At 37.5% G+C, this 27655-nt stretch overlaps 1 protein-coding gene and 1 long non-coding RNA gene across 4 annotated transcripts; one reads left to right on the top strand and one right to left on the bottom strand.

The window, feature by feature from the left end:
* The first annotated feature begins 12 nt into the window (after positions 1-12).
* On the top strand, positions 13-27385 carry LOC116296159 (uncharacterized). Of its 3 annotated transcripts, XR_016120635.1 has the most exons (34): positions 13-119; positions 387-462; positions 5946-6342; positions 6852-7246; positions 7948-8073; positions 8591-8996; positions 9630-10021; positions 10394-10522; positions 10945-11133; positions 11292-11543; positions 11760-11948; positions 12453-12846; positions 13360-13754; positions 14955-15080; positions 15594-15999; positions 16617-17008; positions 17374-17502; positions 17744-17932; positions 18385-18573; positions 19193-19444; positions 19631-19819; positions 19889-20074; positions 20238-20426; positions 20641-20889; positions 21258-21437; positions 21695-21898; positions 22084-22335; positions 22802-23038; positions 23402-23581; positions 23807-24259; positions 24833-25003; positions 25159-25205; positions 25467-25572; positions 26041-26180. XR_016120635.1 is itself a non-coding variant. In XM_089034838.1 (33 exons), exons 2-33 carry the CDS (start codon positions 408-410, stop codon positions 26300-26302), a joined length of 7860 nt encoding a protein of 2619 aa, XP_088890964.1. In that variant the 5' UTR covers positions 15-119; positions 387-407; the 3' UTR covers positions 26303-27385. The 3 variants fall into 3 exon arrangements, 2 of the variants coding, with proteins under 2 accessions (XP_088890964.1, XP_088890965.1); XM_089034838.1 differs by lacking the exon at positions 25159-25205 and having other exon boundaries at positions 15-119; positions 26041-27385; XM_089034839.1 differs by lacking the exons at positions 13-119; positions 25159-25205 and having other exon boundaries at positions 278-462; positions 26041-27385.
* LOC148908684 (uncharacterized) lies at positions 480-3115 on the bottom strand. The gene is made up of 2 exons (XR_016120636.1): positions 3004-3115; positions 480-759 (listed from the first exon to the last, which is right to left on the bottom strand). It is a non-coding gene; the product is annotated as an uncharacterized LOC148908684 (long non-coding RNA).
* Positions 27386-27655: the final 270 nt, after the last annotated feature.

Below are 27655 nucleotides of genomic sequence, written 5' to 3'. Positions count from 1 at the left end.
CCTTTTGACATCCAAACTTCTACTTCATGCTGCTTGACTCGCAAATTTCTTAAAATATAGCCAAAAATTCCCAAAGAGTTAGTTCCGGCGCTGCCCTAATCGCTGCTCAGTTTTCGGAGGTAGGAACATCACATTTTTGCAGTTTTTTCTGTAAACATTTTTTCTTATTTCAAATTGAACTTTTCGTTCTTGTTCAGGCATATTTCCGGCGGCATTTTTAGAAAATTTGTCCAAAGAATAATTAATCATTTGCGTCCAAATCCTTGATCCAGGATAACCTTACCCTACATGGCTAAAACCTTTAGGGGACATTTGATGAATAGGCATTTATTTCTGTACGTCTTCCTCGTTAATTTTTTTTGTTCTTGATTATTTCGTAACTGCAGATTTAAGATACCACCGCCAAGATGCGCCATCACGGGATTTGTTTTATTGCAGTTCTCTTTGGCATTTTATCAACAGGTATGTAAACGATTAAATATTTTCACTTATGTATTCTTTAATTGTTTATGATGGGGATGAACAAGCAAATGGTCAATGATGCCCATTTTAACGCTAGTACGCACACTGAACGGTATCAATACCACATGTACAGATTCTAGAATGTGCCACCTAGGAGGAAGTAAACATCTTCACTCAGATTCAATAAATTAACAATCACCAATCACTGGCAATAAAACATCTCCTGACACGAGCGTTTCTCGATCCTGCGTTATGATGATTTTTCTTTCTTGTTTGCTTTATGTCAATAAATAAGGCCTGTTGATATAAAGACAAAATGTTTACCTTTTTTTGTACAAATCCATTGGCAATATTTTAAATTTCTTTACAATTTCTTTATCATTATGAATATTTCTATGATTGCTAAGTTTCAATGTTCTTACTGGGTCATTAAATAACTTAGTAAGGGCGGTTATTTAAGTGTTCAAATATTCTCGTTTCTTCGGGTTGTTTCAATGATCAACTTGATTTTGTAATAGGCACTTTAAAAAGCTGATTTTGGTTTCTATTTTTGCTTAGATCAGCAAAGCACTTGGAGCTCCTTTTTCTTGGTTTTATTACTTCTTACAAGAGAATATGCTTCTTATCTATATTAGTTCTTTTGGGAAAAAATTGGTCAAATTCCCCACCATGCGGGCAAACAAAATGATCAAATGCCCCATCGTTCAGGCTCCACTACTGGTCAAATGCCCGCCCCTCCAGTCCAATGAATCTCTAATTTTATCTAAAAAGTACAAAACTGAGCCCGTATACATCCAACAAGTTTCATGCTAAGTACCATTTGAGATCGTTTTAACATTTATAGCTTTAATTTTTTAAGAATCGAGACTTGAAATCTTTTGCCGACTTTGGAATCAGCGTAAACATATGTATTGTTTTGTACTCCAAAATCTTATCTTCATCTACTCGTTCTGTACTGTTATCCACATTGAAAAGTTTTGCGTCTTTTTCTTTTTAATTCCAAGCTTTTCTTTCCCTGTGTTTCAAAGAAGCGGCAAGTATAAGATTGTATTTTGAAACCAAAGTTTTGTACCGTGGCGATTCGATTTCAATGAGATCGTACTCAATTCGAAGTTCAGCGTTTCTTTTGAAAAGAGTGCGCAAAGGAATCCGCCAAAAAAAGCTTTTTTAACTTCTCTTGTGCCATCCCAGATTTTAAACAAAGATATTTGGATTTTTTTTTTAAATCCACAGGCGAACCAGAGTCCTCTATTAAGCACGATCCAAGTGTATAATTTTGCAATACGCTAATTTATGCAAATTAGATAAGGGCCGCTATATTTAGTCAAAAGTCAAATGCCCGCCCGTTCGGACATTTATCATATGACCCGTACGGCCCTGCTCGCGCGCTCTAATAAAACCATTGGAAAAAGTCACGTGATGGGGGCCGGACGGGTTGAAGTAAGCGAGCCGGAAAAACCCGTCCGGCCCTGCTCGAATCCGCGCGCTTTCTTTTTCTTAATTATTTTTATTTTCGTGAGGCTCATATGATAAAATGCTTATTGACTGAGTTAGGTCGGGATGACCTCGAGCCAAATATTTTCCCGTACGGCCCTCCCACTCAGTCAATAAGTACATAATATTCAGCGTCAAATTCTCCACTCTACGGAACTTGACTATGGTCAAATGCCCGGGATATGCCCAGGGTGGGGGGATGGGAACCTTTGGAATTGACTCATACATAACGGATGTTACTTAAACAAGCAATAGGGAATGGGGAATGGGGAATGGGGAATGGGGAATGGGGAATGGGGAATGGGGAATGGGGAATTGGGAATGGGGAATGGGGAATGGGGAATGGTTCGTAATCGTGCTAAAAATGTTCGATAAAAAGTGACTGATAATCAGTAAGTATTACGTTTATTATTTAGATTCACTGCTGTGGAATAATTGGCATTTTTTTCATTATAAAAAAAGGTTAATTGCAAGAGCAAGCGCCATGACACTTTTTAAGGGTAATATTGCTGATTGCTAGTCTCAGTCTTCCATTCCCCATTCCCCATTCCCCATTCCCTGTTTTAGCAATATTTCCGGTTAACTAAGAAATTAATAGATTTTTTTACGACAAAAGCTTCAATAGTACACCAATTTCTTTACCACCCGCCTTGATTCTTAATACGCAGCCGATTTTCGGCAAGATGTGTCTAAGCATGTTTTACTGCATAACGATCCTCTGAAATTAAAAACTTCGAAACTTCGAAATTATTATATTTTTCTTATTAGGACAAAAGCTTAAAACATCTTTCTATTTTGCCGCCCCCCTTGTCTTAGTATGAGGGTGCCACTGGTGTTAGTAGTTAACTGACAATTGGCCAAAAATATAGTAGTTAACTGACAAATAACCTAAACTTATTAGTTAATAGTTAAAATAAATTATTTTATTGGTTTATTAAATTATTGCATTATTTTGGTTAATATTATGGCCAGCGCTTGTAAAATTATTACAGTTAACCGACATTCGGCCGAAAAATTAGTAGTTAACTGACAATTGGGTATACCTACATTGGCACCCTCTGGTTTCGTCTCCCGCAGTCGTTATTTCTTTAGTGTGGGGAGGTATCGTTGCGTGACGACACTAAAAACGGCTGCGGGTGATATTAGCCTTGTCTTCATACGCAACCAATATCCAAGATGTGTCTAAGCACGTTTTACTGCATAACTGACTCCTTTGAAATTAAAGTGCTTATAAGCCTTTTCACAATATTTTCAGAATTGATTCTTTAAATAGTAAATAGTTGATTGTGAAAATAATTCGTCATTTGAATGTCGGGTCTTTGAGATACGAAGGTTTATATTTCCAATATGTAAATGACTATGACGTAACATAAGGGATTTGAGTTGATTTTGTGGCAACTCTTAATATTGAACATTGGGCATTTTTTGAAAACAAATTTGTAAGAACCTTTACGTGAGTCACGAGTAAAAGGGTGATGCTTATAAAATACTGTAATCCAGAACGAGTGCAGTGTTGTATATTAAATGATCCCTTATGTTACGTCATAGTCATTAAAATATTGGGAATATAAACCTTCGTATCTCAAAGACCCGACATTCAAATGACGTAATGTTTTTACAATCAACTATCCACTATCTAAAGTATCAATTCTGAAAATATTGTGCAAAGGCTTATAAGCACTTTAAAGAAGTTATAGAAAACTTTGAGCGAGACTTTGCGCTTGCTGTTTGCATAGATGCTAAGGTGGCTGAGTATGAAAAGGATGACATTGACTCTTTACTTTTCATGTTTCTCAACCTAAGGCGGCCTCATTGAAAATAACTATATGACATAATTAGTGCATTGCAGAAATTTTAAAATCAAATAATGTCTTGGGTAAGCACAGGCTGGAGCTCAATTTATGTCTTGGAAATGGAAACTTTGAAAAAGCCTCTGAAATTAATTTTTATTAAAACGAAAAATAATTTTGAGACGGCATTATGGCCGAGTTCAAAGATTCACGGTTTTATTCTTGACTTTTTGTGGTTAGTCCGTCGATAGACGGCTAACCACTATGCTATCGCGTAGCGTGAACCACTTCCCCTCCCCTGGTAGGGCGAACCATTTTTCGCATTTTATGCAGTAAGTTTTTAATTCACTGAATATATCAGTTCATTTAACTGTTAGAGCTTTCATTATACATCTCTTAGCAGTGGAATAACAGTTTTCATGGCCGATCTTAACAGCGAAATTGAAAAAAAAAACAAAAAAAAAACGGATGACCAATTTGTGTCGTGCTTTTGTGGGCCACTTCCCCTCTCCTGGTAGGGCGAATCATTTTTCGCATTTTATGCAGTAAGTTTTTAAACTGAATTTATCAGTTCATTTAATTGTTAGAGCTTTCATTATACATCTCTAAACAGTGGAATAACAGTTTTCATGGCCGATCTTGACAACGAGTTGCAAAAACAAAACGGCTGACCAATTTTTGACTGCCATGCTGCTGTGGGCCACTAGACCTCCCCCCCCCCCCGGGGTTAATTGTTGGAATCGTGCCACAAATCATGCTTCCTGTCAACTGTCCAGGCCTGATGTTCGGTCATGTTCAATGCGATAAACTTTCGATGAAATGGTGTATGCCATTTTCACTCGTGGATTACATCATCATATAAACCATAATAATTTCTTTTCCTCGTGGCTCGAGTTGCTACAACAAGTTTTCTGCCGTCTTAATCAAGTCCGGGCCCAAGTAAGAGCGCACGACAGTGCTATCTCGACAAGAAACAAACATACAATCTCATACAAAACAAACTCATTACTCATATATTGAAAACTATTTAAAAATATATATATATATATATATATATATATATTGAAAACGATATTAAAAACTATATTGAGCCTCCTAATTGGAGGATAAATGAGGCCGTAATTTACGGGATATATTCAGCCCTTCGGGGAATTTATTAATATAAACAAACCAAAAAAAAAAAAAAAAAAAACGCATTGTCGGTTGTGAATTAAATCAGACCCATTGTGGAATGTATCTTGAATCTCTTCCGATGAATTTTAAAATAATTCAGCCTTTTGCTCATGGGATTTTCAAATTCATTCTTAGAACAATCGAAAAGCCATATCTTTGCAATAATCTAATATTAGTTCATTGTGATCGATAACGATCAACAAGGCAACATAAAACTATTTCTATTTCTTTGCAATCATGTGATAGATAGGTTTTTGCTATATATACAGCAGATTTGAAACTGAACAACAAAGATCAATGAAAACAGTCGTTCAGCAATGTCATGTACTATATATAAAAACGAGCAGCAGTGTTTATTCAAATGTAAAAGTTTTAAATAAAACTCATGGTTCGAATTTTTTAGATGGCATTAAAAACCTTCAACACTAGTAAAACCAAAAATTTTAAATAAAATAATCGAAGATGTACAAAAATTGAAAGTTATGAAAACTGCCTTAGGCCCTTCTGATTATCATGCGCATAATTTCTTATGTGAGGATTTACGTTTCACTTTTGACAAATTTTCAAAGTTCATGGGAAATACCCTTTCTTGATTTTATATACAAGTTCATTTCCTTGGTCCGTTCTGATCACATGGTTTGAACTCATGAATTATTAATGACTTTGGAAAACTTTAGTATGATCTCTCCTGTCCTCATACCGTCCATTTTACTTCTTTGGACTAACCACATGCGCTTTTTGAGCGCCTTTAATTTCTGTTTATCAACCAACATGGTGTTTGTAGTTTCAAGTTTGTCAGTTTGTAGTTTCACTTTCCAAGGAATAGTTCCAAAACTTTGCCCTAATAGGAAAGTAGCTCTAGTGCATTGCAGAAATTCCTTATCTGATTGCATACGCTAGCTCTTTCAAGTAAATACTCAAAAATATATTGGAAACGAAAAATTATGCAATATAGCTGTAAAAATTAGAGCGTTTAGGAGTTCCATCCTTAGTACTTAATACTATATTTCTTATTATTAAACATAGCTAAAGCGTGTCAACAGCCTTGCCTTTTCGTGTCAAACACGACAAACATCTTATCCGTTCGAGCCGATTTAACTTCCTCAACACCAGTCCTCCATAACCACAACCGTGCAGTAGCTGTAGATGTGCACGTGACCCGTAGACTCGTATTTTGGAGTGATGTCGCGGATAAAAGAATTAAAAGAGCCAACATTGATGGAAGTCAAGTCAAAATAATTGTGAACTACTTCATTGGTGTCTGTGATGGATTGGCAGTGGAATGGACGACGGATCTCATCTACTGGAGTGATACAACCTTGAATAACATAGAGGTTGCTCGTATTGATGGAACCAACAGAAGAACTCTAATTTCTGACAATTTGGATGAACCCCGGGGAGTTGCAGTGGATCCACTGTCCAGGTACTAGATTAGCTGTAATATGAGTTATATGATGCTTCAGTTGCTTCACAGCGCGCTAAGCTACTATAATTCTCATCTTTATGCTAGAGTAGCCGTAAGTTAACTTAATATCTTAGGAAATATTTGCAGTCCAAAGAAAATAGTTGTTGGGTCATTCCAACATCCAAACGAACAACATTTTGGGAAATACATCAAGTAATACAATTAGCAATAATTAAAGAAGAGTGCTTTCCATGGCTTTGTCAACTGAATGCATCAATGAAATTTATTCTTGGAATATGCTCTCACATCTCCTATATTTTGCGTCAGAAACCTTTTCTGAAAGTGTTTTATCCTGTGGTCACAAAACAGTTATCTGACACAAATGCAAATATAAAATTGAGGTTGTTTTTCTTCCACTTTCAAAATGTTCCATGCAGAAATTTAAACATTTTTACGATTATTTCTTCATGTAAAAGAGGCTTAATTGCGCAATTAATGTGCGTCATGGTTCATCTCACAATCAACAGGCTCATTTTCTGGACAGACTGGGGAAAGGAGCCGAAAATTGAGCGTGCATATCTTAATGGCGAAAAACGCAGAACAATCGTCAGTTCTTCACTGGGATGGCCCAATGATATCACACTGGACCATAGAAATTACAAGATATACTGGGTTGATGCTCTGAATGACAAGATTGAATCTTCAGACTATTCTGGAAACCATCGCACGATGCTTTTTCATCGTCCAGGTATCCATCCGTTTGGTGTTGATCTATTGAGCACTTCCCTGTTCTGGACTGATTGGGGGACGATTCAGAGAGTGCACAAGCTTGATGTGTCAACAGGAGCTGTACAGTCTAAGGTCGTCCTATCTGGAACAACGATGGGCATAGCGGTTTTTGACAGCTCTAGGCAGCCCTCGTGTAAGTTTTACATATATGTTTTTTATATAGAAAAAAATATTATATCTTTCACAAAAAAGTACTTGACCTTGAATCAGTATAACAAGTATTCTGGCGAGCAGAGTCTCCTTTGAACGAGTCTCCTTTGAACTCCTCTACGGGCGAGAGAAGGAAAGGAGACACTGCGCTCGCAGGGTATATAACAAGAAGACTTTCAAACATTTGTCTGAATATTTTAGCGGTGTTTTTGTTTTGCTTATTTCGTACATTTCTATTTCGGGGAGCACATTTTCAATGCCATCCTCACTAATTTCGAGGTCGTGGAAATCAATGAGCATTGGTCTCAATTGGCTTTCCTTGAGGCCTATTATATCAAGAATATTTTAAAAACCTTAAAAGTATTTATTATTTCGATAGCATAGTTGGTACTGATAACCCAAATCTTGTATAACATTCATTGAATGATTATGACTTTGAAATAAGGTCGAAATATTGCAGATGGCTTGTCATCTCTTCGTCGTCGTACAAGAATCTAAAACTCTATTGGTTTTTCTCACGCGACGATTTACCTCAGGCTTCTAGGGCTAACTCTCTGACTTTTATACTGCGATTCGACTAACAAAATTTCTACACCCAACTAAAATTGATCAGTGTTTATTCAGTGATTCTAAATTTAAATTTAGCAAAAGACGTTTTTTTATGGTTGCATTGCTTCTTTCCAGCAATTCATTCCTGTCAGCAAAATAACGGTGGCTGTAGTCATCTGTGTTTGTTAACACCCATTGGTTATGACTGCGCATGTCCAACAGGGTACGGTCTTGGATCAGACGGGAGAACATGTAACACGTGTAAGTAGATATAAACCTATTTGTAAAAGGGTTTCCCAATTGCATGGGAACGTTTTAATATAATGATTTCCGAGGCCTCAAATGAAGGAAAAATGAAAATTAAAGTAGGTCGAAAATATAGTTTAAGTTGCTGTTGTTATTGTTGTTATTGTTGTTGCTGTTGTTGTTGTTGTTATTGACTTGAGCTTGAGCTTCACGGAGGCATGCGTAAATTCAGACAAGATATGGTTATGGCCATTTTAATTGCCTGTTCTGGCAAAAAATGTCAGTGTTGTTGCTTTTTGGAGAGGGTACAAAAAGCCTTAAGATCTTTTGTTTTTGTATATAGCATTAAGAAATTAAGTAGGGGGTATATAGTTATGAGAACCGGCTTTGAGTTTGGCTGGTTACCCCAGAAATAAATGCCTTATGCAAGCCCATGCATAAGTACTTGGTCAGAACAGGCCAAGTGGTATAAACTAATATCCTAGAAACGACTTCGCGTTATTTGATGAAGATATTATCGTTTTCTTTTCAGATATCGAGAGCTTCATCATTTTTACCGATTCCGATATGCAAACCACGAATATTATTTCACTTGATGTTACATACAAAACGTGGAAGATACTTCACCACCACTCAAATCGCAGTCGTCCAATAGCCATTGATTACGATCCAGTCGAGAAAAGAATCTATTGGACAGACGTTAATTTAAGGCTTATTGCAAGTACTTTCATGAACGCCACATCAGTTAAAGTGTTTTTTTGGAAAAACGTCTCAGTTCCTGATGGTTTGGCAGTTGACTATTTGGGAAGAAACTTGTACTGGACAGACACGGGTACAAACAGGATTGAAGTAGGACGGTTGGATGGGAGCGCAAGGAAGACTCTCATTTATCAAAACCTTGATGAGCCTAGAGCTATTGCTCTCTACGCCGAAAGAGGGTAGGTATTCATTGACAGTTAGGAATCATCCCGAATGCAAACCAAAGAAATCTAATGAAGTCACTGAAACGATAGCAAAAGACAGTCTTACGACAGCCTGTACATGGCATTTCAATTGAATGTGACAGCCTGTAACAACTTGTGAAACTTTATGACAAGAAGAGATAACTAGCTAAAAACTAGTGTGAGCTGCGTCGATGTTTCTAATGAAACAGTCATAAAATGTTAAAAGGGTAAATTTTACACCGTGAAAAGTTGTAAAAACTTACTGACGTTTTGGACGCTAGTCCTTCGTCGGAGCACTAAAGAGGGCTCTTTTGTTTTTTCATCTTTTCACGGTATTAAATTTACCCTTTATCATTACACTTTATGAGAGTTTTTTAAAAACTCTAGTATCCTTGTTCTTGGTTCTCTCATGTGATTCGAATTATCTTCCTCGGAAGTCTGCTAAAATGCACTTCAATCATGAAACCAGGCCAAAGCATAGTTAATAAATCTATTAACTATGGCCAAAGGTTTAGCCACTGGCACGTGACGTGACTGCTATTAAAAAGTCTATGATTATTAACTTTCTCGCATCTAAAAAGGCGTACGTATATGTATATTTTGATTATATTATGTTGAATATCATAGAACTATGTACTGGACAGACTGGGGATCATTGCCCAAGATCGAAACATCATACATGGATGGAACTTCGCGTAGAGTACTGTTCAACACCAATCTCGTTTGGCCCAATGGTTTGACAATTGACAAGATCAATTCCAAGCTCTACTGGGCTGATGCCAGTCTTGATAAGATAGAGGAATCTGACCTTTCAGGATCAGGCAGAAGAGTACTGATCAGTCATTCCGGTATTCACCCATTTGGCCTTACACTATTCGATGGCGATCTCTACTGGACTGACTGGGCAAATAAAAGTGTCTATTCGTTGAATATCGTGAGCGGTAAACAACGACGTATTGCCTCTGGTATGGCAAAACCGATGGATATCCACGCCTATAACAAGACCAGCTTACAGGAAGGTAATGGTCTCGAACATCTTTCAAGGCAATATAGAACAAACTGTTTTTCAAAGATTAGGACGGCGCATTGTTGAAAACGCTTCAGCACAGTATTATTCTGTAATTATTCCAAGAGACAATAAAGGAGTAGATTGATTACGCTAATGTAGACGCCCAAAATGCACAAAATACATATTGTCTAAATTTAACCAATGAGCTACGATAGTCTCTGATTGGTGCCCAAACAAGGTTCCCGTATGTATGTATGGTTCATATAAGGCGATGTATAGATTGCTTTTCTCGTGTTTTCTCAGAATCCCATGTTTTTAGACGAAAGTATCTAAAACTGAAAACGTCTTCACATTTTTTAAAACCTTTTTTTCCTGTCATTAGGAAGTAACAGTTGCAGTGTGTCCAATGGTGGTTGTAGTGATCTTTGTCTCCCAATTCCTAACGGTCGCACATGCGCATGTTCAGATGGCTCAAGTTTAAATATTAATGACCCAACTAAATGTGGTCAAGGTAGGTGTCTAAAGTAATTCTTCAAATTTAAAAAGAGCAATGACAAGTAATAGAAACATGCAGTTAGCAGAGCAATTTCCTGGGGGGCTAGGGTTAAGGTTAATGCTATTAAAGATGTCGCGTTTTTTTAAATGTCCGAGCTTTTACAGAAGTTTATCCGAAAATTTTATTCTCATGTTCATGCATTTCAGAACATTATTTAACTTATAATTGCATTTATCAACTTCTTCACTTGCATCTGTAGAATTACGCATTATTCATTACTATGTACGTACCAGAAAACCTTTTTTTTTATTTGTCGATTATATGTTTGTTATAAATGTTAATCGCTTAATCTGTAGAAGTACGCAGTATTCATTAATATGTATAATTTTATGTACAAGGTTCTTTAATTTGTCAATTATATGGATTTTTTGTTTCAGTTTCTGCGGTAAACTGTTCAGCACCCAGAATCAGGCCGAACAGCTTCCTGGTAACACAACAATGTGGACGTCAGATCGGAGCTACATGTTCCTTTGCCTGCCAAAGTGGATACTCGTTTGTGGGTGGTAATACTACAATCACGTGTCAACAAAATGGTAATTGGTCTGGAGAAGGACCCACTTGTGAAGGTTTGTGATTAGCAGAGATGCTATCGTGCTACTTATAACTTTACCTGTCCCGCGTGCACATAAGGGATGCGCAGAAACAATGCCCACAAATGTCCGGATATATAAACAATTCCATCTTAGACGAGGAACTAAATTTAGTTTTGATTTTTCATGGCTAGATACACAAGCTCCTGTGTTCGCCTCTTGCCCTAAAGACATCTTGGTGTATGCTGAGAGAGGAAAAACTTCTTCCATGGTCAACTGGTCTGCTCCCAATGCCACAGACAATTCTGGAGAAGCACCAAGCGTAACCCGAGTAACAGGATACTCACCTCCTGTTAGGCTGAACCAAGGAATTTATAACATGACCTATAGTGCAACAGATAGAGTGAATAATAAGGCGCTTTGCAGCTTCAAAATAACTGTACAAGGTAAGACTTTGTATTTGACATTTCACGTCAGTAAATAGGAAACACGTACAAGTTCTTTTTTTATGAGAAAAAAATTCATTTGAGTTACCAAATAAAAACATCCCGAATGTGTAAACCGTACTTCAAATCCTATTTAATACCATTCAATTTAGATAAAATTTCAACAGACTTTAACTTTAGTCTTATGCAGTTTTTCCTTTCTTTCATCGATTTTAGTAATCAATTGCACATCTCAAAATGCTATTGGCGTTCTTCGAGTTACTGAATGCAACAACTGTTATGGTGGAACTTGCAACTTTACCTGTCCCGTTGGCTACAGGTTAGTAGGCATGGCAATGCTGACGTGTTTTGCTACAAATGGAGGACCCCCAGGTGTGTGGAATGGAGCAGTTCCTATTTGCCAAGGTATGGTATAAATCTATCTTTTAGCAATTTTAGCCAAATGTTCCGGCCCTTCCAGTGCCTGCAAACGCCATCAGATCAGGATTTCTTTACTTTTTATCAACCAGCATAACCGCCAAATATTTTATGGTTTCATTTTCTAATGAATGGTTCTAAACTAATACGGCCTCATTGATAAGACGTAACTATATGACATATTTAGTGCATTGCAGTAATTCACTACCAAATAGCCCACTTCTGAGTTATGCTTCGCTTGTCTAGCACAAAGGATTTAATATGCTTCGTGCATAATGCTCATTGATTCGTGACAGGAGAAATGAATAAATTCAATTTAGCACTTAGCCTGGTACTGAAACATTTGTGCGTGACAAGCCAAGAATAACTCGGAAGTGGGCTATAGCATAAGCGATATGATTATAGAAAAAACCTTTGGAATAGTTGTTCAGAGTCGGATCATTTAGGAGCTATGTCCTTAGTAATAATGTATTGTTATTAAACATACAACAGCAAACAGTCAACAGCCTTACGTTTTCGTGTCAAACACGACAAACATCTTATCCGTTGGAGCCGATTTAACTTCCTCAACACCAGTCCTCCATAACCACAACCGCGCAGTAGCTGTAGATGTGCACGTAACCCGTGGACTTATATTCTGGAGTGATGTCGCGGATAAAAGAATTAAAAGAGCTAGCATTAATGGAAGTGATGTCAAAACCATTGTGAATTACTTCATTGGTGTCTGCGATGGATTGGCAGTGGACTGGACGTCGGATCTCATCTACTGGAGTGATACAACCTTGAATAACATAGAGGTTGCTCGTATTGATGGAACCAACAGAAGAACATTGATTTCTGACAATTTGGATGAACCCCGGGGAGTTGCAGTGGATCCACTGTCCAGGTACTAGATTAGCTAGCTGTAAAATGGGTTATATGATGCTTCAGTTGCTTCACAGCGCGCTAAGCTACTATAATTCTCATCTTTATGCTAGAGTAGCCGTAAGTTAACTTAATATCTTAGGAAATATTTGCAGTCCAAAGAAAATAGTTGTTGGGTCATTCCAACATCCAAACGAACAACATTTTGGGAAATACATCAAGTAATACAATTAGCAATAATTAAAGAAGAGTGCTTTCCATGGCTTTGTCAACTGAATGCATCAATGAAATTTATTCTTGGAATATGCTCTCACATCTCCTATATTTTGCGTCAGAAACCTTTTCTGAAAGTGTTTTATCCTGTGGTCACAAAACAGTTATCTGACACAAATGCAAATATAAAATTGAGGTTGTTTTTCTTCCACTTTCAAAATGTTCCATGCAGAAATTTAAACATTTTTACGATTATTTCTTCATGTAAAAGAGGCTTAATTGCGCAATTAATGTGCGTCATGGTTCATCTCACAATCAACAGACTCATTTTCTGGACAGACTGGGGAAAGGAGCCGAAAATTGAGCGTGCCTATCTTAATGGAAAAAACCGTAGAACAATTGTCAGTTCTTCACTGGGATGGCCCAATGATATCACACTGGACCATAGAAATTACAAGATATACTGGGTTGATGCTCTGAATGACAAGATTGAATCTTCAGACTATTCTGGAAACCATCGCACGATGCTTTTTCATCGTCCAGGTATCCATCCGTTTGGACTTGATTTATTGAGCACGTCCCTGTTCTGGACTGATTGGAGGACGATTCAGGGAGTACACAAGCTGGATTTGTCAACAGGAGCCGTACAGTCCAATGTCACCCTATCTGGAACAGCGATGGGCATAGCGGTTTTTGACACCTCTAGGCAGCCATCATGTAAGTGTTCTATATTTTCTAGTTCTAAAACACCAATATATCTTCCACAAAACAAATCTAAAAAAATAGGTGATATATTGACTGTTATCATGAATAACTCCTGAGTTGTTAAATTGCATTCCAAATGCCTGGACATTTAAAAATTGTTAACTATAATTCGATGTTGACAGCATTTTAAAGCCATTCGAAATATGCCTTATTGGAAATAGAAGGAAGAAAGAATCCGGGAAAATGCCTAGCTATTGGAGATTATCCTTGCAATGGCGAAATATAGCGCTCGACCAGAATTAAAACGGGCATTTATTTATATGGAATGCAGTACTACAAAACAGAAAACGGAGAATGGCATTGCACTCTGCACTTTTTGCCTGTTTTTCTTTTTTCTTTCTTTTTCTCCTCTCGCAGCATTCACACTACGCAACGCTTTTGCCCGCCGTCCTGCCGTCCAGTCTTGCTCATTATCGTTTCTCTCGAATACAGCACATTTATTGCAGGTCGGCATCTTCCAAACCAGGCAAACAAATTTCGTTTGGTCAAAACAAAAACTATAGCAAGACTCAAGAGTCTCGTCTAGTGGCAAGGATTTTCTAAACGCAGACATGTTTAGTTTAAGAGTAGTTTTGAATTTATTTTTGTGTCCTTGGTCTCGTTCATCACTCATCTTTGTATAGCGCATGCTCGCCAGGGGGGAGAATGAGTGTTTGGGAGGTTGGGGAGTGGTTGTTTTCACGGCTTTGGTGTAAGTCATGCGACTTGCATGATTGATTTACTAATTTGCATACTTTATGAATTCAGTTCAGCACGTGTTTAAAACGGCGTTTGCCGCAAAGTCGCTCCAGAGTCGTAATGTCCGACTTGGCTTGTCGAACTTATGCTGGACTCGAACCTATTCAATGGGGTCGTTCTCAATTGCAGCAAACGTCGTACTAGGCATGAACCTATTTCAAATGTAATAGGTTCGACTAAATTAAGCTCGTAGTTAGTTCGACGTTTGCCCTGGGCCTTAATGAACCTAATGGACCCCATTATCAGCTTCAATCATGGGCAAAAATGGCTCTTTATGCAAACTTGCCATTCGTATTCGGCAGCGGCAGCTCCACACCAAACCAAAAATGACGTCCGTTCATAACATCAAATTCACTTTAGCTGATTCTAGCAAAACCGTTTTTTAATGGTTGCAAAAAATTGCTTTTTTCTTAGCAATCAATTCCTGTCAGCAAAATAACGGTGGCTGTAGTCATCTGTGTTTGTTAACACCCAGTGGTTATGATTGCGCATGTCCAACCGGATACGGTCTTGGATCAGACGGGAGAACATGTAACACGTGTAAGTAGATATATACCTACTTGTAAAAGGGTTTCCCAATTGCATGGGAACGTTTTAATATAATGATTTCCGAGGCCTCAAATGAAGGAAAAATGAAAATTAAAGTAGGTCGAAAATATAGTTTAAGTTGCTGTTGTTATTGTTGTTATTGTTGTTGCTGTTGTTGTTGTTGTTATTGACTTGAGCTTGAGCTTCACGGAGGCATGCGTAAATTCAGACAAGATATGGTTATTGTCATTTCAATTGGTTGTTCTGACAAAAAAAGTGTTGTTGCTTTTAGGAGAGGGTACAAAAAGCCTTAAGATCTTTTGTTTTTGTATATAGCATTAAGAAATTAAGTAGGGGGTATATAGTTATGAGAACCGGCTTTGAGTTTGGCTGGTTACCCCAGAAATAAATGCCTTATGCAAGCCCATGCATAAGTACTTGGTCAGAACAGGCCAAGTGGTATAAACTAATATCCTAGAAACGACTTCGCGTTATTTGATGAAGATATTATCGTTTTCTTTTCAGATATCGAGAGGTTCATCATTTTCACCGATGCCGATATGCAAACCACGAACATTATTTCACTTGATGTTACATACAAAACGTGGAAAATACTTCACCACCACTCAAATCGCAGTCGTCCAATAGCCATTGATTACGATCCAGTCGAGAAAAGAATCTATTGGACAGACGTTAGTTTAAGGCTTATTGCAAGTACTTTCATGAACGCCACATCAGTTAAAGTGGTTTTTTGGAAAAACGTCTCAGTTCCTGATGGTTTGGCAGTTGACTATTTGGGAAGAAACTTGTACTGGACAGACACGGGTACAGACAGGATTGAAGTAGGACGGTTGGATGGAAGCGCAAGGAAGACTCTCATTTATCAAAACCTTGATGAGCCTAGAGCTATTGCTCTCTACGCCGAAAGAGGGTAGGTATTCATTGACAGTTAGGAATCATCCCGAATGCAAACCAAAGAAAGCTAATGAAGTCACTGAAACGATAGCAAAAGACAGTCTTACGACAGCCTGTACATGGCATTTCAATTGAATGTGACAGCCTGTAACAACTTGTGACTTTATGACAAGAAGAGATAACTAGCTAAAAACTAGTGTGAGTTGCGTCGGTGTTTCTAATGAAACAGTAATAATAAAAGGGTAAATTTTACACCGTGAAAAGTTGTAAAAACTTACTGACGTTTTGGACGCTAGTCCTTCGTCAGAGCAAAAGAGGGCTCTTTTACTCCGACGAAGGACTAGCGTCCGAAACGTCAGTAAGTTTTTTCATCTTTTTACGGTATTAAATTTACCCTTTATCATTACACTTTTTTAAAAACTCTAGTATCCTTGTTTTTGGTTCTCTCTTGTGATTCGAAATATCTTCATCGGAAGTCTGCTAAAATGCACTTCAATCATGAAACCAGGCCAAAGGTTTAGCCACTGGCACGTGACGTGACTGCTATTAAAAAGTCTATGATTATTAACTTTCTCGCATCTAAAAAGGCGTACGTATATGTATATTTTGATTATATTATGTTGAATATCATAGAACTATGTACTGGACAGACTGGGGATCATTGCCCAAGATCGAAACATCATACATGGATGGAACTTCGCGTAGAGTACTGTTCAACACCAATCTCGTTTGGCCCAATGGTTTGACAATTGACAAGATCAATTCCAAGCTCTACTGGGCTGATGCCAGTCTTGATAAGATAGAGGAATCTGACCTTTCAGGATCAGGCAGAAGAGTACTGATCAGTCATTCCGGTATTCACCCATTTGGCCTTACACTATTCGATGGCGATCTCTACTGGACTGACTGGGCAAATAAAAGTGTCTATTCGTTGAATATCGTGAGCGGTAAACAACGACGTATTGCCTCTGGTATGGCAAAACCGATGGATATCCACGCCTATAACAAGACCAGCTTACAGGAAGGTAATGGTCTCGAACATCTTTCAAGGCAATATAGAACAAACTGTTTTTTAAAGATTAGGACTGGCGCATTGTTGAAAACGCTTCAGCACAGTATTGTTTTGTATTATGCCAAGAGACAATAAAGGAGAGATTGATTACGCTAATGTAGACGACCAAAATGCACAAAATACATATTGTCTAAATTTAACCAATGAGCTACGATAGTCTCTGATTGGTGCCCAACAAGGTTCGCGTATCTATACTTCACATAAAGCGCTGTATAGATTGCTTTTCTCGTGTATTCTCAGTATCCCAAGTGTTTAGACGAAAGTACCTAAAACTGAAAACGTTTTCATATTTTTTAAATCTATTTTCTCTGTCATTAGGAAGTAACAGTTGCAGTGTGTCCAATGGTGGTTGTAGTGATCTCTGTCACCCCATTCCTAACGGTCGCACATGCGCATGTTCAGATGGCTCAAGTTTAAATATTAATGACCCAACTAAATGTGGTCAAGGTAGGTGTCTGAAATAATCCTTCGAATTTAAAAAGAGCAATGACAAGTAATAGAAACATGCAGTTACCAGAGTAATTTCCTGGGGGGCTAGAATGACGGTTAATGTTATTATCGCGTTTCTTCAGATGTCCAAAGTTTGCAACTTTACTTAATCTGTAGAAGTACGCAGTATTCATTAATATGTATAATATTATGTACAAGGCTTTTTAATTTGTCAATTATATGGATATTTTTGTTTCAGTTTCTGCAGTAAACTGTTCAGCACCCAGAATCAGGCCGAACAGCTTCCTGGTAACACAACAATGTGGACGTCAGATCGGAGCTACATGTTCCTTTGCCTGCCGAAGTGGATACTCGTTTGTGGGTGGTAACACTAAAATCACATGTTATCAAAATGGCACCTGGTCTGGAGAAGGGCCCATTTGCGCAGGTATGACTTTCCAGTGGGGCCACCTCGCACATTTGATTCCTTATAATAGCAACAATTATTTGGCATTGGCATTTGAAACATAAACTAATGCTTTAAAAACTGTTGATACCTAGCCCATTGAATAATAATACAGATAATGAAATATAAGAAATAAAATATAGCATGGCGCATTATAGTTCGTTAAGCGCTTATGCTATAACTATCTCTTTAACATAACATGCTATTGTGTTGTACATATAATTACAAATTGGCGGCGTGTACTCCTTTAATACCATTTACGATCTCAATCGAGTTCAAAGCTCTCAGTCTACAACACGTTGCATCACTAACACTGCTTTTTCTCGATTAAATAAGGTGCTGCTCCTTCTTTTTCGGTCTCAATCGAGTTCAAAGCTCTCAGTCTGCAACACGTTGCATCTGTGACTAACGCTGCTTTTTTTATCATCCCTCAGTAATTAATTGCACAGCTCCAAATGTTGTTGGCGCTGTCCGGGTTACTGGGTGCAACACCAATAACGGGGGCACTTGCAACTTTACCTGTCCCGTTGGCTACAGGTTAGTAGGCATGGCAATGCTGACGTGTTTGGCTACAAATGGAGGACCCCCTGGCGTGTGGAATGGAGCAGTTCCTACTTGCCAAGGTAAGTGTGACAAGACTTTATAGAGCAGCTTTTGTGTTACTCTGAATACGTCGGTGCCAAAAGCGTGCCTTAAACGTAACCTTAATTGGATGGCGAGTAAATTCTGGTGCACTGTGATTGCTCTGGCAGCGCGGTGTCCTTAGCGTGAACGTGTCCGCGACGTGTTCAAGCCGTGTCTCGAGTATTTGATTGGATGGCGAGTAAATTCTCGTGCACTGTGATTGATCTGAGGAATGCCTTGCCGAGATATCACCGTGTTCGTGCGGTTAGCTTTTCACAGTCATACGAAAATTCATCTGAATAAGTTTAATGGTGCACGTACTGATCTGTTGCACTGCTTAACCGCAACTTTGGCAAGAATAGTTTATGTATTCATTAAGCTATGTGAAATGACAAATCGGTTGTATTGTTCAATTCGTGTACTCTTGTATGTATTTGAGAAGATTTTGACGCTTAAATAAGGTTACTCTGAGAAAATAAAATACATTGAAGACTAAGACAGCGGATATTGGCAAGTTTACTAGTGATAGGTGACTAGTAATGTATGAGGAAACAGAAATATCTCCTAAAGTTACATGCTAAACGGAGTACTGAATTTAGTTTTTATTTCCATTGCTAGATACACAAGCTCCTGTGTTTGTCTCTTGTCCTCGAGACAGCTCGGTGTATGCTGAGAAAGGAAAACTCTCTTCCGTGGTCACCTGGGCTGCACCCAATGCCACAGACAATTCTGGCGAAGCACCAAACATAACACGAGTAACAGGGTACTCACCTCCTGTCAGGCTGAACCAAGGAACTTATCGCGTAACTTACAGTGCAACAGATAGATCCAATAATAAAGCGCTTTGCAGCTTTATGATTTCTGTACGAGGTAAGACTTTGATTTTAACATTTGACGTCCGTTAACAAAAAAAATATTTGGGCTTCTGAATAAAAACATTCTGAATGTGCAAGCCGTAGTTACTATTAATTCTATATAATAACATTCCATGCAAATTAAATTTCAACAAACTTCAATTTTAGTGTTATGCAGTTTTTCCTTTTATTGATTTTTTAGCAATTAACTGCACATCTCAAAATGCTGTTGGCGTGCTTCAAGTTACTGGTTGCAACAACTATTTCGGCGGCACTTGCAACTTTACCTGTCCAGTTAACTACCGTTTGGTTGGCATGGAAACGCTGATGTGTTTGGCTACAAATAGTGGACCCCCTGGTGTGTGGAATGGAGTCGTTCCTACTTGCGAAGGTATGTTATGAATATTCAATAAGCCTATCGTGAAGGGAATAACAACTGAGATGCAGTTTCACTTTACAGCCATCACATGTCCAGCCCTTCGTGTACCTGCAAACGCCAGCAGATCTGGATGTAGTGGCTCAGTAAATGAGAGAGTTGGTACTATATGTCAGTTTCAATGTATCCATGGTTACAGGCCATCTGTAGTGGTATCGAGAACCTGTCGACAAAATGGGACGTGGAGTGGTAGTGATCTTTCATGTTCTGGTAAGTACTACTTGACTGACTGGTATGAATGTAGTCGTCTAATTTTAAATTACTTTGACAGTAATAACCGTTTTAAATAACCCCTGTTTGTTTTGTTGACGGGTCCCAGCCCCACAGCTTCCTATTTAATAATACTCATATGTGACTATTCCAATTATTTCAGCTGTAATGTGTCCTCCACTTACGAAACCTATCCACGGAACATTAACACCAGCGTCATGTCTTCAGTACAGTCACTACGGCAGTGTATGTACTCTTTCATGCGACAATGGATTCCAAATTGGAGGCACTACCTCTCGTACATGTACGTCCAATAGTATCTGGACGGGACAGAATGACACTCGTTGTGAAGGTACATTTTTATTTTTCACTTGTTTATCTTAAGTTATCAAGTCACAATCATTCACTTTCCTTTTCTCATACGATTTTGAATTATTTTTGTAAATTCTGATCAAAAGCTCAATGTCTATCAAAACTGGTAGTACGAAACGCGGTCAGAAATAGGGAAATCACATCCAATTAAATCGAGGGAGTGCTAACATTGGTTGTTTTCCTTTTACTTACAGACATAACTCCACCAACATTTTCGGCGTCCTGTCCTAATAATAAGGTCTATGACCTTGACCAATGTTCTAACAATATAACAGTGAACTGGACCATACCCACTGCCAAAGACAACTCCGGTGTTGTAAGGATTGTTGATCCAAGCCACGGTCCGCCATTGACATTATTTTCTGGTGTTTACACTATCAATTATACAGCCATTGATCCAACTGGTAACACTAAGCGATGCTCATTTAAAATACAAGTGAACAGTAAGCAAAACTGACTACGAAGATATAATAGAAATAATTGTGTGATTTTGTGCTATATTATTTGATTCGTTGGTTGATTTGCTTGGTCGGTTGGATGCATGAATTTATTGACGGATGCACAGTTGAAGGGATCGATTGGTGGATGGATGGATAAATGTAAGGATGAATGGTAAGGTATATGGCAACATATGGTATGGCATTGGCATGCGGTTGCATAGCATGCGATGGATGGATGGATGGATGGATGGTTTCAGGTGGAAACATTTTTATATTAAAATAATTTTAAATATTTCTATATAATATAATTAAAACTATATATATTATTTTACATATTATATATTGAAAACCTAATTTTAATTTGCTTCCAGAACACGTGTGCAGACATCCTACAAATCCAGTCAACGGGTTCTTAACATCCCTAACATGCAATAATGTGTATGGATCTGTAGCGACCTTTTCCTGTCGAAGTGGATACACCATAAGTGGATCCAGAACACGTTCTTGTTTGTCCAGTGGTCAATGGTCAGGTGTATACACGACATGTAGGAGTAAGTATTCTATTAAGAAAAGGTACAAGTGGCTGGGCTATAGGTTCAAGCACTAGGGGTTGACCATTAAGTTTTTAAAATTTACTATACATCGTGGGCCTTATAGTATGAAAACTTCATCAGAAAACATCACTCTATGTACTTGAGATTTTCTTTGAATTATCTCTCTAAGTTCAGAATAGGTCCGGATAGAAAAAAATAAAATATATGTTTTTGTTAATCTTCTTCTTCTTCTTTTTTTGCCATTCATTTCAAAGGAGTAACTTGTCCCGCTTTAAGTCCCCTCAATTTTGGGACTATCGAGCCACCGAATTGCCATACTGGTTTGCCTGTGGTTTCTGGAACCTGGTGTCTCTTCAAGTGTAACTTGACAAACGGCTACAAAAATGTTGGTCCTGACAGAACTACCTGCATTCAGAATGGGACTTGGTCTGAAGATGTTAGCAAGATATCTTGTCAAGGTATACCTGTATCAACGATCATTATTCATACAAGCCACAAAAGAACCCTAGTAGATGCTTTTATTTAGAAAGGGTTAATCCTTTCAGACAATTGTGTCATCAACGTGAGCTCTAAAAGCCTTTGTATGTGTGGCCTTACAAACATTAAAAAATTATAATGCCAAAATTGTTACTATTTTCTATAGATCATGTACCACCTTCACTACGCTGCCCACAGGACACCAAACTTGCCACAGACCCTGGTAAAGACGTTTCTACCTTTTACTGGACAATCCCTACACCGACAGACAACTCTGGCGATCAGCCTAGTCTTACTGTCAAACCAGATGGAATTGCTCCACCTTACGAGTTTCCTGTGGGGAACACAATGGTGGAATATACAGCTAAAGATTCATCAGACTTGAAAACAAGATGCTCTTTTACAGTTACAGTCCGAGGTAACAGGCATATGCGCTTAGATATTATTATTATTATTATTATTATTATTATTATTATTATTATTATTATTATCATCATCATCATCATCATCATCATTATTATCATCATTATCATCATCATTATTATCATTATCATTATCTATATTATATTATATCATATTTTCTTATTTTTTTAATTAAATGTTTTTGATGCATAGATCGAGGATTATCAGGAAAATACAAAAGAAATAGCACAACTTCTATCCAGAAACGGTGCATCTTCCTTCGAATTTTCCAGGCTGTTCGCCCAATGCTAGACTTTAATCCGAGAAAATTTTGGAAGTAGTCTACCTTGATTTCTTCTTAAAATTCGTATTAAATATTTCATTTAGATATCTATAAATTTCATTTAAATATCTATAAACGTCAACCAAAAGAGTTCTAAAGTTGTTTCTGCCAATATTTCAAAAACGTATCTAAATTTTAGATAAGGAAGCTCCAACGAAGGTGTACTGTCCTCCTGATTTTGAAGTTACCAGCGACAAGACGTCTACTGAAGTTTATTTTCCTCGAGCAAAATTCGTAGACAACGTTGGTGTGACAAGAATCATTACTGATCGATACAATGGGTCAAAGATGTCTTATGGAGAACATAACGTGACTTACACAGCATATGATCGGGCAGGAAACACCGCAACATGTGTAATAAAGATAACTGTATCATGTAAGTAATACCGGATAATGATGAGTTACAAGAGAAAAAAAGACAGTTATTGTTCCAGCAGTAGTTCATTTAGAAGTTTATCAAAAATGAAGGCAAGGTTTGTGGAGAATATGTCTCCTGTTTGCCATGCGCATGAAAATTGGATAGCTGGGGCAATTTGGGGCACTTCCAGTCAAACAAATAGGTTCTCAAATGGTGTATGTACACGTCATTTCTTAGAACTGGTTCGGGTCAGGTTGGTCCAGTTCTTAAGCTGCCGTGTACAATTTGAGGAGTGGCCGCTTGGACCGATCGGTTTGAATTAAATGGAAAGCGCCCCTAGACTTTGCATGACTATTTTATCTTTTTTGTAATATTTTGCAGCAATTTCATGTGAGAAACCAGAGCATCCCAAACATGGAGCACTTAGCTGTCTCACTTTAACTGGTGGAATGTACTGTACGGTCCATTGCTTTAAAGGCTATGTATTTCCTGTGCAAAATCCCTTACAAATTTGCACTAACAAAGGAAAGTGGATAACGAAAAAAGTTCCTGATTGTAAAGGTATTACATTAACTTTACAAAGGCATTAAATAGGCCAAGGCTATGTCTTTGTTTGATCTAACAGCCAAAGGATCAAGTGCAACATAGTTTCACTTTTTTTTTTACTTGCATACATTGACATGGCTTTCTTTTTTCTCTGCATTGAGCTTTTTCTTATCTGTATCTCCCCTTTCCTACCTATAAATAATGACTGATGCCTAATTATAAAAAATCTGTTTATTTTAGAACCACAAATAGCAAAGGTCACCCTCGAAGGAATTGTACATTACATAGCAAAGCAATGCGAAAGCAGGAAAGAGGCCATACGAAAGCAATTTATGGCAAAGATGCAAAAACATTATATGGCTAACATGCACTGCAAGTCAGATACAAATCTGTGTAAGTTAAAGAAGATAGAAGTAACTTGCAGGAAGGCGCGTAAACGAAGAAGCGTGGATGAAAATGACCGGGTTGACATATCCTTTGAAATGGAACTTCCATTGGTAAAAAATGCCTCAGCTGATTTGAACAAAACCGTGGCTGAATTGAAATCTTCTGTAATGGAGACTATAAACAAAAGTGTGTCAAAATTGGAAGTCGATGGCCAAGTCATCACACTGGACAAATCTTCTCCAAGTACATTGAAGTTTGTAAGCTTATCCTGTGAACCAGGACAAGTGCTGAAAGACGCTGTTTGTGGCAAGTATACAGTATATTTTAGAAATACTCACGATAAGTGGTTAGCTAGCTGACCAAATAATGACAAATAAAGAGCTTTTAGTCCGCACGGAATACAGGTCAGGAGAAATTCTAAATAATGAAGGACGACTTAGGTTACTGATTTAGCACACATTAGCTCTTAAAAGAAATTTGAAATTCCTTTCAAATAATCGAATGTTGCTAAAGGCAACAAGTTTAAATTTCCAAATTTAAGAAGATAAATAGGCCTAATGTTATTAACAAGTCATTCGGTCTTTCCAGCAAAGACCAGGTCTTACCTTCTCTCCTATTATATCTGCACTCTTTCTTTTTCCTGACCATTTTTTAAATTTAAAATTCTTAAGTCTTTTTGACAATACAAAGATCGCCATGTTGCTAAAAGGCCTTAAAAGCACTGGTTCCACATTCAATTATGGGTCTGTAGAAACATTTCATATATATATTTGCCTATGTATTTTAATGAACAAATCATTTTGAGCCATATGTTGAAACTCAATTCGTTATATTTTGTTATCCAGTTAATAATGCCTTTGTTTTTTCATCTTGTATCAGTTAAGTGTCCCTCTGGTTACTTCATGTCTTTGACCACCAAATCTTGTTCCCCGTGCCCTGCCAATCAGTATCAAGAACTTGAAGGCGAGACATCATGTAAAACCTGCCCATCCGGGACATCAGGCGCTGAGGGAGAAATCGGATCCACATCTAATCAATCTTGCTTGAAAGGTATGTGATAGGACTACCAGCTACCATCAAAATTGTTTGATTCAAGGTAAGGTTCCATGGGAACAAAATAATAGCCATTTTTTACGTAATATGCTTACTTATGTCGGTTTCGTATCCTAGACTGATCCACCCTCATACATTTTCTTTTAAAATAGTAATAATTGCTATATTCAGGCTCGTTGCTAGGACCTTAAAAGGGAAGGTTCGTTTTCTACCAATCTTAGTTATGCCATATATTTGATAAACATTTTATTGCGTTCTTGAATCTTTTTGCATTGTTTTTTTTTTTTGTTTTTTGTTTTTTGTTTGTTGTTGTTGTTGTTGTTGTTGTTGTTTTGTATGGGGGGAGGCTTGTTTTCACCATCGAACCTGATATAACACAATTTATTTTGGTTTTTTAATATCTATTAATAGAGAGTACAATTTTATGATACTTTATGATTTCTTGTTTTTTGCTACACAGATCGAGGAACAGGATCACCAACGACCATGATTGCTGCAATAGTCGTAAGCTTAGTTGTGGCTATATTGTTGGCTATGTTGATATGGATACTCAAACGTCGCCAGTGGTGAGTAAACAAATACACAATGTAATCATTAATGAAATGCCTAAGAATTAATGTTAATTGCATCTAACAATATTGGGGGAACGGAGCGGGTTAGGGGATCTTGGAAATCTGGAGAATTTGACATCAGAATGCAGCAGAAAAAAATAGCCTTTCGACATATCTATTTAAAATTCCAGAAAATGGCAATTGTTATCTACGATTCTCGTGCAGCGTAGGTTTCTGATTGGCTACACTACCCAAAGTTGGAATGTATTCTTTTCATCCTACATTTTACTTGGTTCTCTTGTCTATAACTGGTCTAAGAGGCCCCGGTTACAGAAGTTGCACTGTAATATATTTTTAAGTCAAAACATACTTTCCGTCTTCCATATTCTAAAACTCTCCCCTTTACCCTACTCTTAGGAAAGTGCTTCAGTGTGTTGGGATTTTTCAGTATTCATTCAATACTTTTTCGTCTTTTTATTCCAGTATCTGCCGCAAGGGGCCTTCAGAAATCAAAGAAGGCCGTCAGCGTATAGTGTATGGACCTAAAGCAAAGGAAGAGTATGCGGGACCTAGTATCTTAAATCCAACTTATGAAGAGTGTCATGTTTACGCTGAAATAGGGGATCCAAGACCCATGTACGCAAACCTTGATGACGACATATTCCTAAGTAAAAATATGGCCTTGAGATTTGAAAACGGAGCTTCATTTAATAACCAAGGATTTCGTATGGACTCTCAAGCCTGAATTAAAAGGTTAACTGGAGTCAAACCAAATGTAAGCCGTTTCCATGATAGTGTCATTTTACCTCAACCTTGGTGCTTTGGAAGTTTCTTAAATTCTAATATTTCTCAATGGAAAAAGTAATCAAGGCAACTGACGCTTAGGTTAATAACACAAAAGGAAGTAATGGAAGTAGTATGTGACGCAATATATCGGGACTAGAGTCTTAGTAAACATTGCAAAATGCAACGCAGTGCAACACATGCGATTTGAAAGAAAGAGTATTAACCACTACTCTGCACTGCTAGACCTTGTAAGCTTCGTTGTTTGTTGTGCACATTTCGGACCAAGTGATGTCACTCTTGGGAGTTGATTCTTTCATATGTAAATATTTTTAAAAATTCGTTAAAACCCCAATTCTCAAAGAAGTGTCATGTGATCTGAAATAGACAATACCAAAACAAAGCTAAAAGAGCACATTTCATATTGTAAAATAATAAATAATAAACGATAAATATTAATCATTTTTGGTCATTTTCGATCAAAACCAAGTGAATATAGCCCATGTTTTTTACCGATTTATACCCATTTTCATACCTTTTGGAACATATAAATCATTAATAAAGGAAAAAAATTCAATCATTTTTGCCCATTATGGGGCACGAAGAGCATGGACTATAGCCTATGATTTTGACCGATTTTCAGACCTTTTGGAAATATATGTGTCATTAATAAAGATTGCAGATTTCATCATTTCTGGCCTATTTGCGGCAAAAAGCATGGACTATAGCCCATGGTTCTTATCAATGTTGACCGATTTTCACACCTTTTGAAAAAATATGAGTCATTAATAAACAGTGCAAATTCCATCATTTTTGGCCATTTTATGGTAAAAAGCATGGACTATAGCCCATGGTTCTTACGGATTTTGACACATTGTCACACTTTTTGGAAAAATATGAGTCATTAACAAAGCGCGCAATTTCCATCATTTTTGGCCATTTTGGGGCAGAAAGCATGGATTATAGCTCATGGTTTTGACCAAATTTCACCGATTTTCAAACCTTTTGTAAAAATATGAGTTATTAATAAAAGGTGCAATTTCCATCATTTTTCTCCATTTTTCGGTAAAAAGCATGGACTATAGACCATGATTTTGATCGATTTTCACACCTTTTGGAAAAATTTGAGTCATTAATAAAGGGTGCAAATTCCATTGTTTTTTTTCCATTTTGGGGCAATAAGCATGGATTATAGCCCGTGTTTTTTTTGGATTTTGACAGATTTTCACACCTTTTGAAAAAATATGAGTCATTTAAAAAGGTGCAAATTCCATCATTTTTGCCAATTATGAGGCAAAAAGCATGGACTATAGCC

The sequence above is a fragment of the Actinia tenebrosa genome, unplaced genomic scaffold, assembly GCF_029948245.1.
Source record: "Actinia tenebrosa isolate PJP-AT-01 unplaced genomic scaffold, QUT_ActTen_1.0 PGA_scaffold3__52_contigs__length_22856419, whole genome shotgun sequence".
Lineage (NCBI taxonomy): Eukaryota > Metazoa > Cnidaria > Anthozoa > Actiniaria > Actiniidae > Actinia > Actinia tenebrosa.
This window is presented reverse-complemented; position numbering and strand designations above follow the sequence as displayed.